The 17,857-nt window shown below is 38.2% G+C and overlaps 2 protein-coding genes across 2 annotated transcripts in view; both read right to left on the bottom strand.

Moving 5' to 3' along the window:
* Positions 1 to 7,929: 7,929 nt before the first annotated feature.
* The window catches only part of LOC125930212 (serine protease 58-like), a 69,153-nt gene continuing 59,225 nt past the window's right edge, over positions 7,930 to 17,857 (bottom strand). Inside the window, exons 6-7 of the transcript XR_007460114.1 lie at positions 12,539 to 12,588; positions 7,930 to 8,123 (exon numbers count right to left, since the gene is read on the bottom strand). The gene's annotated coding sequence lies outside the window, so the exon portion shown is untranslated. The remainder of the gene's footprint in view (positions 8,124 to 12,538; positions 12,589 to 17,857) is intronic.
* LOC125930215 (olfactory receptor 9A4) lies at positions 14,474 to 15,414 on the bottom strand. Its single transcript, XM_049641979.1, has one exon. The coding sequence runs from the start codon at positions 15,302 to 15,304 to the stop codon at positions 14,474 to 14,476; it is 831 nt and encodes a 276-aa protein (XP_049497936.1). The 5' UTR covers positions 15,305 to 15,414.

The following is a 17,857-nucleotide window of genomic DNA, read 5'->3' as shown; positions in this document are numbered from 1 at the left end:
GATAGTCCATAGTTATATACATTATATATATATATTATATATATTATATATATAATATATATACACATTATATATATATACATTATATACATATATACAGTTATATACATTATATATATATAATATATCCCCCATATATAATATATATAACAACACACACATATATATCATATATATGTAAGAATGCCCATGAAAGTACCCAACATGAAAACTAGAATCCTTATAATAGTTTATAGACCTCTGTGGTCTTCTATTCCACCCTCCTGTGTCCTCACAACACAGGCAATGATCATTCTGATTCCTGTATTCACCACTTAAATTTTTTAAAAATTCGTCTTCATCTTATTTTTATGTACTCTTTTTAGCTTTATAAAAAGGTATTATGGGGGCAACTGGGTGGTTCAGTCAGTTGAGCATCCAACTTTAGCTCAGGTCATGATCTCACGGTTCATGGATTCGAGCCCCGTGTAGGGGCACTCTCTCTGCCCCTCTCCTGCTCATGCTCTGTCTCTCAGAAATAAATAAACGTTAAAAATTTGGGGGGGGGGGAGGTATTATGATGTAAGGGATCATTTAAAGCTTTTTTTTTTTCATTTCATGGTAAATGATTCATTCATATTGTTGAGGTTTATTAATTTTGACTACTATATAATATTCCATTGTGTGACTACGTAAACCATGACTGTTCCAGTGGTGTGCAGTTGGATTGCTGACAGGTTTTTGCTAATGTGAACAGGGCTACCATGAACATTCTTCTGGTGTTCATATACAAGAGTTTCTCTTGAGTATATTCTGAAGAGAGATGCGTTGGGTTATAGGGTATGCAAATTCTGAATTTTTTAAGATAATGCAGAATAGGGGTGCCAGGGTGGCTCAGTCGGTTAAGCATCTGACTTTGGCTCAGGTCATGATCTCGTGGTCCGTGAGTTCGAGCCCCGCGTCGGGCTCTGTGCTGACAGCTCAGAGTCTAGAGCCTGTTTCAGATTCTGTGTCTCCCTCTCTCTGTGACCCTCCCCCATTCATGCTGTCTCTCCCTGTCTCAAAAATAAATAAACGTTAAAAAAAATTTAAAAAAAAAGATAATGCAGAATAGTTTCCAAAGAGATTATATCAATTTTCAATGGTCTTAATCTGTTTTCCCTAATTATTAATGTATTATTTAGAGTAGTGCCAGATGCTATTGCAAACTACAAATGCTCAGTGGCTGATCACAATAAAAGCTTATTTCTCATTAATGTATAGTCATGTATTATGACTACTGAAGGCACAGACTCTGCTCCACAGGATCATTTAGGAACCTATGTTGGTAGAATGTTTTCTATCTTCAACATAGGGCCTCAAGGATGTATGTGAAAGAAAGAGAAGAATATGCATGAAGAAGTCTTTGGGACTAGATTTGGAAGTTGTGTACATCACTTCTACTCACATACCATTGGCTAGAACTCATTCACATGACCACTCTTATCTGCAGAAAGAGAGGAATTTTTATTTTAGCTCTGTGAATAAAAAGAAGAAATGTTTGATGATCACTTAGCAGTCTCTGCCCCAACTAAGGTGGTTGAGTATTTCTTTATAGGTTTATTGAAGGTAGATATAGATATGGATATACATAGATATAGAGAGAATTTCCTTTTCCATAAAATGTGTATTTGTAATATTTGCCTATTTTTGTACTGAGTTGTTTGCACTTTTATTTTTTTTTCAATATATGAAATTTATTGTCAAATTGGTTTCCATACAACACCCAGTGCTCATCCCAAAAGGTGCCCTCCTCCATACCCATCACCCACCCTCCCCTCCCTCCCACCCCCCATCAACCCTCAGTTTGTTCTCAGTTTTTAAGAAAGCTTATGAAGGTAATTGAAGAAGATATAAAGAAATGGAAAGACATTCCCTGCTCATGGATTGGAAGAATAAATATTGTCAAAATGTCAATACTACCCCAAGCTATCTACACATTCAATGCAATCCCAATCAAAATTGCACCAGCATTCTTCTCGAAACTAGAACAAGCAATTCTAAAAATCATATGGAACCACAAAAGGCCCCGAATAGCCAATGTTTGCACTTTTAAAAATGATTTTTAGAAGTTCTTTATATAATACTTCATTTGTTATGTTAATTGAGAATTTCTTCCCCAGTTTGTCACTTGCCATTTCACCTCCTCTAAGGTATCTTCTGATGAGTACAAGTTCCTAGTTTTAATAAAGTCTAGTATATCTATCTTTTTTTTTATATCATCTCTTTTTGTATAATGTTTAAGAGCCCCTTTCTCTATGCCAAAATCTGAAAGATATTCACCAACATTTTCTTCCAAAGGGTTTAAAGCTTAAGTGTTGACCTATGAATTTGATCCATCCTGAATTGATTTTAGTGTATAGTGTGATATAAGATTCAATTTTACTTTTTGCCATATGGATACCTTTTTTCCAGCTCCATGTAATGTTCTTCCTTTCCTCATTTTTGTCATACCAATGATTCATATAATATGGGTCTCTCTTGGAATGTTATTTCATTACAGTGATTGATTTGTCTATTCTTTAGGTTCATACTGTCTTCATTACTACAGCTTCAGAATAAATTTTGATATCTGTCAGGGGAAATCCCACCCCCTGCTTGTTCATTCAATACTGAAAATTCTGAATATCCTTGGCCATTTACACTTCCCAATAATGTTCAGAATTGGTTTACCAATTTCCATGAAAACCTTTACAAACTTCCATGAAAACAATCTTGATTGTTATAGTATTGAATCTATAGATAAATTTTGGGATAATTTACATATGATGTTAAATCTTTTATCCTTGAACTTGATATGTATCTTAATTTATTTAGATTTTCTTTAGTGTCTATTACAAAGTTCATTTGCTTTTTTTTTCTTTTTACAAAGAAGTTCTCCTAAAATCTTTATTTTGAAACAAGATTTTATTTATCTTATTTTTATTTTTATTTAAGTCCAAGTTAGTTAATGTATAGTGTAATAATGGTTTCAGGAGTAGAATTTAGTGATTCATCACACATGTAATACCCAGTGCTCATCCCAACAAGTGCCTTCCTTAATACCTATCACCCATTTAGCCCATTCCCCCCACCCAACACCCCTCCAGCAACCCTCAGTTTGTTCTCTGTATTTAGAAGTCTCTTATGGTTTGCGTCATCTCTGTTTTTGTAGTTGTTATTGTGGTTGTGGTTGTGGTTGTTGTTTGGTACATAAAGGTGATTTCATTAAAGCACAAGGACATCTGTTTTGTTTCTTAAATTCCACATACTAGTGACATTATATTATATTTATCTTTCTCTGACTGACTTATTTCACTTAGCATAAGACATTCTAGTTCCATCCGTGTTGTTGTAAAAGGCAAAATTTCATTCTTTTTGATTGCTGAGTAATATTCCATAAATACAAATATAATATATATATATATATATATATATACACAATATATACAATATATATATATATATATATATATATATATATATATATATATATAACATCTTCTTTATCCATTCATAGTCGATGGGCATTTGGGCTCTTTCCATAATTTGGCTATTGTAGATAGCACTGCTATAAACATTGGGGTGCATGTGCCCCTTCAAATCAGCATTTTTTTATCCTTTGGATAAACACCTAGTAGTGCAACTGCTAGGCGATAGGGTAGTTCTATTTTTACTTTTTTTTGGAACCTTCATACTGTTTTCTAGAGTGGCTGTACCAGTTTGCATTACCACCAAAAGAGCAAGAGGGGACCCCTTTCTCTGCATCCACTCCAACATCCGTTGTTGCTTGAGTTGTTAATTTTAGTCATTCTGACAGATGTGGTGGTGTCTCATTGTGGTCTTGATTTGTCTTTTTCTGATGATGAACGATGTTGAGCATCTTTTCATATGTCTGTTAGCAATCTGGATGTCTTCTTTGGAAAAGTATCTATTCATGTCTTATGCCCATTTCTTAACTGGATTATTTATTTTCCGGGTGTTGAGTTTGATAAGTACTTTATAGATTTTTGGATACTAACCCTTTATGTGATATGTCATTTGCAAATAATCTTCTCCCGTTCTGTCAGTTGCCTTTTAATTTTGCTGATTTTCTCCTTCACTGTGCAGACGCATTTTATCTTAATGAGGTCCCAATAATTCATTTTTGCTATTATTTCCCTTGCCTCTGGAGACATGTCAAGTAAGAGGTTGCTGTGGCTGGAGTCAAAGAGGTTGTTGTGTGTTTTCTCCTCTAGGATTTTGATGTTTTCCTGTCTCACATTGAGGTCTTTCCTCCATTTTGAGTTTATTTTTGGGTATGGTGTAAGAAAGCAGTCCAGGTTCATTCTTCTGCATGTCACTATCCAGTTTTCCCAGCACAATTTGCTGAAGAGACTGCTTTTTTTTCCCATTAGATATTCTTTCTTGATTTTTGGAAGATTAGTTGGCCATACACTTGTGGGTTCATTTCTGGGTTCTCTATTTTGTTCTATTGATCTATGTGTCTGTTCTTGTGCCAACACCATACTTTCTTGATAATTACAGCTTTGTAATACAGCTTGAAGTCTGAGATTGTGATGCCTCCAGGTTTGGTTTTCTTTTTCAACATTACTTTGGCTTTTTGGGGTCTTTTCTGGTTCCATACAAATTTTAGAATTGTTTGTTCTAGCTCTGTGAAAAATGCTAGTGTTATTTTGATAGGGATTGCACTGAATGTGTAGATTGTTTTGGGTAGTATCAACATTTTAACAATATTTGTTCTTCTAATCCATGAGCACGGAATGTTTTTCCATTTCGTGGAAAACCTGAAAGACTCCACCAAAAAACGGCTAGAACCTCTGAAGTCACAGGATATAAAATCAATGTACACAAATTGGTTGCATTTCCATACACCAATAATGAAGCAGCAGAAAGAGAAATAAAGGAATCGATCCCATTTATAATTGCACTGAAAACCATAAAATACCTAGGAATAAGCCTGACCAAAGAGGTAAAAGATCTGTATGCTAAAAATTATAGAAAGCTTATGCAAGAAATTGAAGAAGACAGATTTGCTTTAATATGCACAATGTTTACTTACCATCAATAAAATTGATACTTAAGGATAATGTGACATGATTTATCTTGTGGCTTTGAGTAAACTAAGCATGCCACCAGTTGCTTCTCCTGAAGTGTAACTCACTTACTCTAGAATAATTCACTCTGACCCTTAGCCTTTTATCTACCATCTTGCCTGGAGCTTTGCTTCTCTGTTCCAAAGCCCTGAAGCTACAGACAGATGAGGCTCAACATCCTTCCTCTCACTCCTGTATCATGGTCTCTGATTAATACTGAATCATTTAGCTGTAACTAATCTTGTATTACCATGATACTGCCAAAATGATGTAGAATGTACTAGTTAAAAACACACACCTTAAATTAGATATCTATTGGTAGAATCTTTGTTCTGTTCATTTACTATTTTGGGAAGCCTCGGAGAAATTACCTAATCTCTCAAAAACTTAGTGCCAAGCACTGTTTTAAGGTACTAAGGATACAGCAGAAAATAAAACAAAGTACCTGTCCTCACAAAGCATATAATGAGTGGGATGTATTACTCGGCAATCAAAAAGAATGAAATCTTGCCATTTGCAACTACGTGGAGGGAACTGGAGTGTATTATGCTAAGTGAAATTAGTCAGTCAGAGAAAGACAAAAATCATATGACTTCACTCATATGAGGACTTTAAGAGACAAAACAGATGAACATAAACGATGGGAAACAAAAATAATATAAAAACAGGGAGGGGGACAAAACAGAAGAGACTCATAAATATGGAGAACAAACTGAGGGTTGCTGGAGGGGTTGTGGGAGGGGGGAATGGGCTAAATGGGTAAGGGGCATTAAGGAATCTACTCCTGAAATCATTGTTTCACTATATGCTAACTAATTTGGATGTAAATTTTAAAAAATAAAAAATAAAATTAAAAAAAAAACAACAACTTAGTGCCAAGCACTATTTTAAGGTACTAAGGATACAGCAGAAAATAAAACAAAGTATCTGTCCTCACAAAGCATATAATCTAGTGGGATGATACCAACAATAAATAAATTAATTAATGTGTATTAGGTGGTAATAAGTATTATGAATAAAATGCAGAATTATAGGGGGACAAGGACTGTTAGAGTGTAGGTGTAGGTTTGTTATTTTTCATTTAGTGTTTAGAGGAAGCTTCCTTGAGGTGACTTTGAAGAAGTAATTTCTGGCAAGTGAGAAACTGCTTCATACAAATATCTTGGGTAATTCCAGCTGGTCCTGGGACAAGACTGTTCTCAGTGGATTCAAGAAATACCAAGGAGGCTACTATGTTTGTAACACAATGAATGAGAAAGAGAGTATTAGGTGATGAGGCCAGAAGTCTTTGGGAACCAGAATTAGTTAGACAACAGTAGAAATATAGAAAATGATGGTGATCTAGGTATTAAAATCTTTAAAAAAAATTAGCTAACATGGCCCAAAGGTTTGCAGATGACTTCAACTAGCAGGGAAAAAATGGCTGGTAGAACAACAGCTTCAAAGCTAGGCAAAACTTAAAGCCAAGGGTGGGGGAAATGCATAGTGGTTATAAGAAGGTAATAATAAATAAGAAAGACACCTAACCCACATGCAGGCTCAGAGGAGTGAAAAAAAATCATGACATCAGAGGAGCTGTGGGCGTCCTTAGAGGATGTATGTTTCAAATAAAGCATGAGGATCAGTGAAACATTCAGAAGATGAGGATATAAAACACTTTGATGTTCCCTGAGTTTCAGAGTGATAGAGAAAGTGTTTCACAAGAATTTCGCTTGTGAGGTCATCACAATGTCAATCAAAGTCATCAATGACCTCCAAATAGCTAAGTCTAGTGGTCAATTCTTAGGTGTCACTTTACTTGATCTCCAAGGACCATGTGACATTCTTCAACAACTCCTTAAAAAACATCCTCCACTGAGCGTTTGAGACACCATCCTCTCCTGGTTTGTGTCTAGTTGTGTGGCCACTAGTCCCCCGTCTCCTTTGTTGATTCCTATCTATTTGCTTGTCTCTAATCATAAAAACTCAGAGCCTTGTCATTTGCATTATTTTTTTTCTTTTGTATCTATAGGCTTCCTTTGGTCACTCAACTATTCTCATAGATTTAAATACCACCTGCATTCACTTGACTCACATTTCTATATCCAACTTGAACTGCCCTGGACTCCAGGGTTTTATATTTAACTGCCTCCTCAACATATTCTTAGATATTTAACAGTAGACATCTCAAGCTTACTTTGTTCATAACTGGACTCCTGATATTCTCCAGTTAAATATTTCCAGAAAATATATAATTATTAACCCACTGGTTTTTTACATATCATACGAAAACAAATCCTATTGCCACTAAGAAACTATGGATTAAATAGATATATGTTAGGGAGAGAGAGAAAAATATATATACAGTGAATCCTTGAACAATTTGGGGTTTGGGACACCGACCCCTCACACAGTCACATAGTCAAAAATCCACATATAACTTTTGACTCCCCAAAAACTTAGCTCCTAATGACCAGAAGCCTTACCAATAACATGAATGCCGATTAACAGATATTTCATGTTATATGTATTATATACTGTATTCTCACAACAAACTATGCTAAAGAAAAGAAAATATGATTAAGAAAATCATAAGGAAGAGAAAATACATTTACAGTACATTATGTATATTTATTGAAAAAAATCCATGTATAAGGGAGCTCAGGCAGTTCAAACCCATGTTGCCCAAGGATCAACTGCATTTAAAAACAGACCAGTCCACTCCTTCACTGCTTTCATTCTGATCCAGGTGCTTATCATCTCTAGGTTACATCATTGTAGCAGTCTTTGTGGTAAATTAAACTATTGAAAATATTCACTTTTCACCCATCAAAGCAAAAATTTCCCCCAGACAAAGTTAAACAGGCCTAGAAGACTTTATTCAAGGTTACTGCAATAGGAGAGGGGGGCCAGAACTCAGCCTGAATTCAACTCCACTAAAACAAAGAATGGGAGAGTTTTTAAGCCCTGAGATGTGCTACCAGAAAAGTACTGAAGTACCTTAATGGAGAGATTTATCAATGGGGTAAGCACATTGAGCTGCTCCTGAGCCTGTAAAGGGTGAAGAAAAAGAATTTACAATTATAAGTGCTCTAAAGTAAATAATCTAAGAATAGGGATGGCAAGGGTCTGGAGTCAGGAAGAAGCCTATCTAAAGTTCAGAGAGGCAAGAGAAACACTATGGCTGTATTGGTCAACCGCTTTCTGCCCTAATTTCCTCAAGTGATGCACTTCTCCATACATTGATTCTGGATTCTTCCATGTAACTGGCTTTGATCAACAGAATGAGACCAAAACTTCAGTGTGCCAGTTCTCAGCCCAGGCCTTAGGAGGCCTTTAGTATTTCCATCTGTTTTCTTGTGTCCTGCCACTATCAGAGGAAGAAGTGCTCAGGTAAGCCTGCTGGTGCCAAGAAGAAGAGGAGAGACACCCCAGTTGAAACATCAGTGTGGACCCAGCCTAGACCAGCCACCTGCCATCCAACCCTTAGACTCACACACAAGCTGACCTGAGATTAGCAGAACCACCAGCTGAGCCTGGCCTAGATAGGCTGAAGCCCTAATGCATAAAAATAAAAGTTTATTGTTGTATGCCCCTGGAGTTTTATGCTTAGCTCTTATATAGCAGAAGCTAACTGATATAATCTCCTAAGTGGTCTCCCTCCTTCTCTCTTACTGGCCTTTAATCAACTGTCTACATAGCAGTCAGAATAATCTCATTAAAACATTGGACAGATTCTGTCACTCTTTTTCAACAACTTGCAATACTTTCCAACTCACTCCTCGAAAAGGCAAAAGTCTTTTAAAAGCTTACAAGGCTCTGTATGATCTAAATCCTGATTACTTCTCTGACTGAATTTGCTCTTACACGCCCTATACTTGCTCCATTCTGGCATCTTTACCTACGCTTGCCCAAGGGTCTCTCCAATTGTTGTTCACTATGCCTGGGGTGTTCTGTAATGGGCATCCAAAGGGCTTTGTACTTCATTCTCTCAAGCTTTCCCTGACAACCCTACTTAAAATTTCAAGACTCCCTCAATAGATGGCCCCATACAGTCCTATTTCACTTTTCTTCATAAAACTTTTTCACAATCTAACATACTATTTTTAACAAGTTTATTGAGATATAATTCACATAGCACAAAGTCACCCATTTAAACTGCACAATTAAATGCTTTTTGGTATATTCACAGATTTTTGCAATGATCACCTCAAAAATAAAGCCTGCACATGGACTGGAAAAACAAATATTGTTAAAATGTTGATACCACCCAAAGCAATCTCCATATTCAATGAAATCCCTATCAAATAACACCAGCATTCTTCACAGAGCTAGAACAAACAATTCTAAAATGTGTATGGAACCAGAAAAGACCCCAAATAGCCAAAGTAATGTTGAAAACAAAAATCTGGAAGCATCACAATCCTGGACTTCAAGCTGTATCACAAAGCTATAATCATCAAGACAGTATGGCACTGGCACAAAAATAGACACATAGATCAATGGAACAGAATAGAGAACCAAGAAATTGACCTACAGATGTATGGTCAACTAATCTTCAACAAATCAAGAAAGAATATCTAATGGAAAAAAGACAGTCTCTTCAGCAAATGGTGTTGAGAAAATGGGACAGTGACATGCAGAAGAATGAACCTGGACCACTTTCTTACACCATATACAAAAATCAACTCAAAATGGAGGAAAAACCTAAATGCGAGGCAAGAAAACATCAAAATCCTAGAGGAGAGGGGCGCCTGGGTGGCTCAGTCAATTAAGCGTCCAACTCTTGATTTCAGCTCAGGTCATCATGGTTCATTAGTTCAAGCGCCATATCGGGCTCTGTGCTGGCAGTGTGGAGCCTGCTTGGGATCCTCTCTCTCTCTCTCTCTCTCTCTCTCTGCCCCTCCGCCACTTGTTTTCTCTCTCTCTCTCTCTCTCTCTCTGTCTTTCAAAATAAATTAATTAAACTCAAAAAAATTCTAGAGGAGAATACAGAACAACCTCTTTGACCTTGGCTGCAGCAACTTCCTACTAGACATATCCCAGAGGCAAGGGAAACAAAAGCAAAACTGAACTATTGGGACCTCATTAAGATAAAAATCTTCTGCACAGCAAAGGAAACAATTAACAAAACTAAAAGGCTGACAGAATGGGAGAAGATTATTTGCAAATGACATATCTGTTAAAGGGTTAGTATCCAAAAATCTATAAAGTACTTATCAAACCCAACACCCAAAAACCAAACAATCCAGTGAAGAAATGGGTAGAAGACATAAATAGACACTTTTCCAAAGAAGACAACCAGATGGCTAACAGACACATGAAAAGATGCTCAACATCACTCATCATCAGAAAAAGACAAATCAAAACCCCAGTTAGATACCACCTCACACCTGTCAGAATGGCTAAAATTAACAACTCAGGCAACAACAGATGTTAGAGAGGATGCAGAGAAAGGGGAACCCTCTTGCATGGTTGGTGGTAATGCAAACTGGTACAGCCACTCTAGAAAACAGTATGGAGGTTCCACAAAAAAATTAAAAATAGAACTACCTTATCGCCCAGCAATTGCACTACTAGGTATTTATCCAAAGGATACAAAAATGCTGATTCGAAGGGGCATACGCACCCCAATGTTTATAGCAGCACTAACAACAATAGCCAAATTATGGAAAGAGCCCAAATGTCCATTGACTAAAGAATGAATAAAGGTGTGGCATATATATACAATGGAATACTACTCAGCAATCAAGAAGAATGAAATCTTGCCATTTAGAGTAACACGGATGGAACTAGAGTAATATGCTAAGCAAAATAAGTCAGAGAAAGACAAATATCATATGAGTTTTTCCCTTCTTTACACTGTGTATAAGTATGTATCTAGGTTATGGAAGAAACAGACTATAACAATCCAAGAAAATTACAACATATAAAGTTAATTTTTTCATATATATATATATACATATATATATACATATAAAATTTTATATTCTAGGTTGAAATTAGGCATTAACACTGACAGCAAGTTTGGCCTGGTCCCTTACTTTGGTGAATATGACCATGATTTGCCATACTCTTTTCCTACTATCTCAAGACCAGCCAAGTCCCAGTTAGAGACTGCCTCATTAGCCTTAACTAAAATAAAGATGATAGGGAGCAGAGGAGCAACTGACCCATAGCAGACAAATAATGGGAACAAAAACAAGCATTTGTTGTTGTGGGATACAAGGATCTTGAGACTACTTTTACCACAACATAACCTAGACTATCCTGACTGATATAAGAATAAATAACAAGTAGCTCAGATAAAGATAAACAATTAGCATTTCATGATGTAGCACTGTAGGCTATCTAGCATAGTGGTTAAGGGAATAAACCGCAGCCAGACTGCCTAGGTTTGGATCCCAGGCCTTTGCATACTAACAATGTGACTTTGGGTAAGTCACTTATTGTCTCTGTGCCAGAGTTCCTTGAGTAATAATAGTAGTTACCCTAGGGAGTTCTTATATGATTTAAATGAGTTGTTTAGTAGTAAAAATTAAAGAGTGAGACTTAAGCAGTATTTCTTAGCTTGGGTTCCTCAGGAGGCCAAGGACTTATTGGCTATTCATTGGGGAATACAGTCCATGAGAGCAGGCATGAATGAGAAAAGATATGAACCATGGAACACTGTAAAACCAATAAAAGGATGCTTTACCAAGCTTCCTGCCCCTAAGTGCAACTAATTGTGTGATCTTTGGTACTACTCACACCTTAGGATATGTATAAACTCTGTTTCATAACTATCCCTCAGAGGGGAAAAGGGGAAAAATTATCTACTGGTGTCTACTTTCACTGGTCATATTACATCCAATTGGGAGTAACTCCCCACAATTTCTGGGCTGTCCATGCATGGACTTGGATGCCAAGTAGGTCCCTTTTTGGTGAAATCAACAGGGAATCCCTAGGGCTAGATGTGAAAAGTGTTCCTGACGTGCATAATATGAAGTATTGGTTGTTAATATAATTATTATTGTTCACATTATACATATACATCAAGCATTTCTGCGATCCATTTTGGGAAGTAGAGAGAAGTATTCAGCATAGCAGAAAATTATTGCCTGAAAAGTTGGGGATAGGGAGTTTAGGCACTGGGCTTCTCGAGTATTTAACTTCAGTGCTATACTGCTTTGGAGTATGGAGCTCTAGATGGATAGTCCTCTCTGGTTCTAATTACCTAGTATACAAATAAGTAAGTACTGTGTGACAGAGCAAGATTCTTTAGAATGGAACAGGCTCTTCTCTTCTGCTGAGAGTGATATTTCTTCCCTATCAGACACACTAACCGAGACCCCAAGTTCAAGAAAGCATATAGTCACGTCTACACAGGCCTCCTTCTCTTGATATTCTCCTTGAGCTCCTGGCTACTATGTTATGCTCCAGGAATATTTTCCAAAATACTTTAATTTAACAGAAGCTCCACTTACCAAATATCTTCCAGTTAGAGAAATGTATTCATATAAATAAGGAGGTGCTTCTGAATAAGAGAAAAATAAATAAATATTTGAATAAATAAAAAGGTAAGATTGAATTACTACATCCCTTAAAGTACATAAATGAAATTTATTATTTTATTTTTATAGGCAATACCTACACATGGTTACAAAAAAAAAACAGAGAGAATATTAGAAGTCAAACAGTGAAAAGTCTCATTCTTTTCCCATTCTATCTGTCCATAGATCTACAAGTAATTACTTCTTAATTTCTTACAATGTGGTCCACAAGCAAATATGAATACTATTATATGAATATTATTTCTACTTCTTTCTTACCCAAAAGTGAATACTAAGTTCCATGTGCTTTGCTTTTCTCACTTAACAATGCAGCCTGGGGATCATTTCTAATCATTGCAGAAAGAGGTTTTTTATTCTTTTTATGGCTGCATAGTATTTCATTGTATGAGTGAAACAATTTATTTAACCAGTCACCTACTGATATCCATTTGGTTATCAATATTTTGTTATTACAAAAATGCCATGGTGGATAAAATGTGTGCTTATGACATCAGAAAGGGAATCACTGATTGGAACCAAAGAGGGGCTGACTAGGGGAAGAGTGAGTGAGGTTGGTGTGCTGGCACAGAGGCGCAAGGGCTGCCTTGTGGGAAGCTGGATGACAGCACGCTAAGCTTGGTCCATGAGGGGGAAAGGCAACGAGGAATGCAGAAGTGAAATGGGGAACTGGAGCCACAGAAAGAGAGCTACAAAGAAGAATCAGGAAAGAAAGTGGGCAAGAGAGGATGAACAATTGAAGGGGATAGGAATCAGGGGCCAGGTAACATGAACCTTGAAAGGACTGAGGAGTGTGAGAGGGGACAGAGGCTGCCTCTTCCTCTGCCCTCTCTACACTCCTCCAGAGCCCAGGGACCCCGCGGGGCCAGCTCTCCCTTGTCACAGCAGCTCTGTTGTTGTCCCACATCCTTTGGGCAGCAGGCACCATGATGTGGGTGCTTTCAGGTGAGAGAATACCACCTTATCTAGCTCTTCCTCCCACACCCTGAGGAAGCCCACCAATTAGAGATGTGTCTTTTAAAAAACAACCATTCCTGGGATTGTAATGGTGTCCAGAATTGTGGAATTATGCCAGCCAAGAAAATATGCAGAGAAGTACATATTCAAAGGCAACAGACTTTGCAACAGGAAACCAAGGGCAGAGGTAATTCGTCCCTCACCCTCACCCCCAACAGCATCAACATCAGCTGAAGCTGATTAGAAATGTAGACTCTCCAGCCTTAGTCCAGACCTCTGAATTATAATGTTCATTTCAACAAGATCCCCAGGTGATTGAGGGCAGTGTCTTAGGTCTTCATATCTATCATTGAAATTAGAAATGTCACATTTATAGAAGTGAAAGAATAGTCTTGTTGTATCTGTTGAGAGAGAGAGAATATGTTTGAGTCAGGGAAGGAGTAGGGAGCTTACATGGCCAGAGAACCTAAATCACAGGACATTTTACATGAAGAGATGAGTCAGTAACCTAGAAATGAGTAGTCATTCCATTCTGCAGTTGGGGAATATTTTTCCTAGCTTTTCCTGTTCAGAAATACAAATATCACACATACATGTATTATTTTTACATTTAATTTTTAACTTTTATTGTGAAATGTATCATATTTTGAGAACAGTATGTATATGTATATCTATAACTATATAACTATATATATATATACACATATGTATACATGTATAGATATATGTTTAAAATAAAGTGAATTTTTAATAACAAACAACCATGTTAAAAACCATGGCCATAACTTAAAAGGCTATTGTTGTACACAGAATATTTGATGATGGTTATGATGCAGATCAAAGAGGAGTATGTTTTTTCAGAGCATTATAAAATCCATAATAATTAAGACAAGACTAATTCCTGAATAGTTGACACCAGTGCTTTGCTCCATCCCGAAGGGCTTCTATGACTTTGTCATTTCGGAGGGTGAAGATGAAGGGATTGAGGAAAGGAGTAACTACTGAAACCATCAAGGACACCACCCTATTGTAATCAGCTGCTTGAGTTTGCTTGGGTTTCACATAGAGGAACAAGCAACTGCCGTACCCAATCACGACACATGTGAAGTGAGAGGCACATGTAGAGAAGGCTTTCCTCCGGCCAGAGGCTGAGGGGATCTTGAGGATTGTGGAGATGATATAGCTGTACGAGATGATTGTAGGGATAAGAGAACCAAAAAGAACAAAAACAGCCATTAAGAACAGGATGAACTCTATAAAAAGGGTATTGTTGCAGGACAGTTTGAGCAATTGCCCTCGGTCACAGAAGAAATTGTTCACCACATTTGATTTGCAGAAGGTAAGCTGAAATGTGGCATAAACTGGCCAGATTTGAAAAAGGAACCCAAACACCCATGACATAATGACCACCCAGATGCAGGTGCGGCTGTTCATAATGATGTCGTACCTCAGAGGGTTACAGACAGCCACGTAACGGTCCACAGCCATCGCTCCCAGTAATGCAAACTCTGTGGTCCCCAAAGAAAGGTACAGGAAGAGCTGGGTGACACATGCAGCCAGAGATATTGTCTGCATCCCAGGGAGCAGCAGCCCCCAAAGCATCACGGGTACGATAATAGTTGTAACCAAGATCTCCAAGGCAGAGAGATGACCAAGGAAGAAATACATGGGGGACTGCAGACGTCTGTCCACACAGACAATCACAATGATGACCATGTTTCCCATTAATGTCAATGAGTAGAAGAAGAAGAAGATAGCAAAGAGAATATGATGTAGTTCTCGGGAGCCAGGGAAGCCAAGGAGATAAAATTCAGTGGCACTAGAGTGATTCCCCAACGTTTAGTTCTGAGCTCTTGTTCCTTGTGAAATCTAAAGAGCAAAAGAGAGAAAACAAGTTTCTGACCACAGGAAGATTCAAGGCAATTCCAGTTTGAGGAAATATATCCTACTCCTAGACTTCACAACATAAGGCTACTATTTTATTATACAAGGTTGATATTAAATGTTTCATGAAGGATATGTGTAACTTATGAAGGTAAACGTAAAGGCCCAAGAAGATGAGCAGTAGCCACCAACACCACACCTGAGGCATGAAAACCCACTCACCCAGTATGTACCCGTCTCCCAGTTCACCAGCCATCCTGCCTCCAACCCTGTCCTGACCTGCCATTCTATTCACTTCCCTGGTCACAAAGTGCTCATTCATGCCACCAACACTTCATCTCCAGTGCCCAAAAGTGTCTTCTCTGCCTCTTGTATCCATGTCCTGCAAACTCCTGCTACATTTCAACAGTTCAAAGAATCCCAACCTTAGCCAATCACACAAAGACATGATTACTTCTTTTGTTTGTATCCTTTAACATAGGTTTTTGCATTATATTCATTTTAAGTTTCTGCCTCAATTATACTAAGAACTCTGCAGTGTTGTTACCAAGTGGGACCTATCTAGGACATTGTCATAAGAACTGTTTTGAGACAAAATATTGAGTCTTTTCCTGACTCCTGGAAGCTGGCTCCGTGGTGTGGATTATCAACTTCTCCCTCCTTATTCTCAGGATGAAAGGCATCCACCATTTCTCATATCCATGAATGTATATCCTCCAGGCAGGAAGGGCCTCTCCAGTTCCCTGTTAGTGACCTCTAACTCTGAGATCTTTTATTCCTCTGTTCTGTAGATGACAATGGGGAGGCGGGTGCCAGAAGGAAGTCCTGTCTGTACTGCAGTCTCCACCCTGGGACCAGAAGACAAGAAAACAGTGGTGATATAGAGGCAAAATCCTCCATATTCCCCCGGTCTCAAATGTCTAGTTCCAGACAGAGACAAAACCTCGAAATGGGCAGCCTATCACTCTAACTGAACTGCAATGGTCTCAGTCCCATAGAGCAACTTGGAAAACTCAAAGAGTGCATAAGCTTATCTACGACCTTCTATTTTCTCTAGAGCCCTAGGGTAAGAAAATGTTAGAAGACATCAATATAAATCATACTGAGTTCTTCAGGAGGTCTGGACTTCTTCCCTTACCACATGCAGGTCTTTGCTCAAATATCTCCTCTCCACAGCACTTTCCCACACATCCCCTTCAAAACACTACCTGCACAGTTTCACTCTCTAACCTTGTTAGGCTGTATTTTTATTCTATTGGCTCTCATCAGTAGCTCAAACCATACTATGTGTTTAATTGTTTATTAGTTTATCATCCTCAAAATCCCACATTAGAAGTAAGTAACCTGAAGCAAGTTCTTTAGCTTTCTTGTATTATCACCTGTGACAAGAACAGAGTCTGACAAAGTATGTGTTCTATAAATATTTTTAAGTGACTTTATCAATTAACAGGCTAAAGAACAAACCAATGAATAAACAAAGAGTACCCAACCCTTCTACCTTTCCCTCCATTCACTTTTCTCTAAAGCATTGCCCAGCCAACCTGCAGTCTCTCTTCCCAGAGATCCCCACAAGAAGGCAAGCAGATAAAAGGAAGAGATGAAGAGATATGAGAGAACAGGAACGGAGGTGATGACAGAGAGTGTGCTCATCACCAGCACTGGGCACCGTGAAGCTGCTCTCTGCTATGGAGGGATGATTTGATGGAGGGCCATCTAACCTGCAGCTACCTTAACCCATTCTTCAGGCTCTAGGTGTCCTTATTGTACCTGGCAGCCAAACCTAGACCCTCCCCCTGTTAATGCTCTGGTAACTCTCTCCTTCACCAAGGGGCATACCTGGAAGACACTCACCTGTAGGGAACGGACTGGACTGGAAAGTTCTATTGCACTTCAGGCATCATGCAGGCTCCCACGGCTAGTAAACAGCCATGCTTAGGAGACAAGGGCAGCTCCTGCTGTCTCCACTCATGGTGAAGAACACTGTCCACACCCAGGAGCTCCGGAAAAAGTGCAGAAGTGGTGCTGAGAGGAATCTAGCTATCTCCCTCCCCCTCATTCTCTCTGCCTTCTAACTATCCATCCTTAGGGATGGATAGTTATACACTGAGGAATAATTTGCACAGGTTCAGTGACACACTAGGGATGTAGTCAAGGAAAAGCTGAAGAAACTTTCACTCTTCCCTCCTGAGGATAATCAAGTTTTAGACCCCGGTAAAGTTCTCTGCATTGGGAAAACTTAAACACTCCTACTCAGGAATTTTTCAACTTTCAGGCTGCCATCCTCCCAGACCCTTAGTTATCACCACTACCAAGCTGTGAACACTCAGCCCCCTCATCTGCTCTCTGTTTCTCCCTGACTCCATTTAGCCCTACAGAGCCTGCGCTGCCCCCAAG

Source organism: Panthera uncia, chromosome A2 (genome assembly GCF_023721935.1).
Source record: "Panthera uncia isolate 11264 chromosome A2, Puncia_PCG_1.0, whole genome shotgun sequence".
NCBI classification, from domain to species: domain Eukaryota; kingdom Metazoa; phylum Chordata; class Mammalia; order Carnivora; family Felidae; genus Panthera; species Panthera uncia.
Note: the sequence above shows the minus strand (reverse complement) of the source record. Positions and strands in the feature narration are given on the sequence as shown.

Coding starts and splice junctions, on each gene's coding strand:
- LOC125930215 (XM_049641979.1), bottom strand. CDS start 15,304: ATGGGAAACATGGTCATCATTGTGATTGTCTGTGTGGACAGACGTCTG.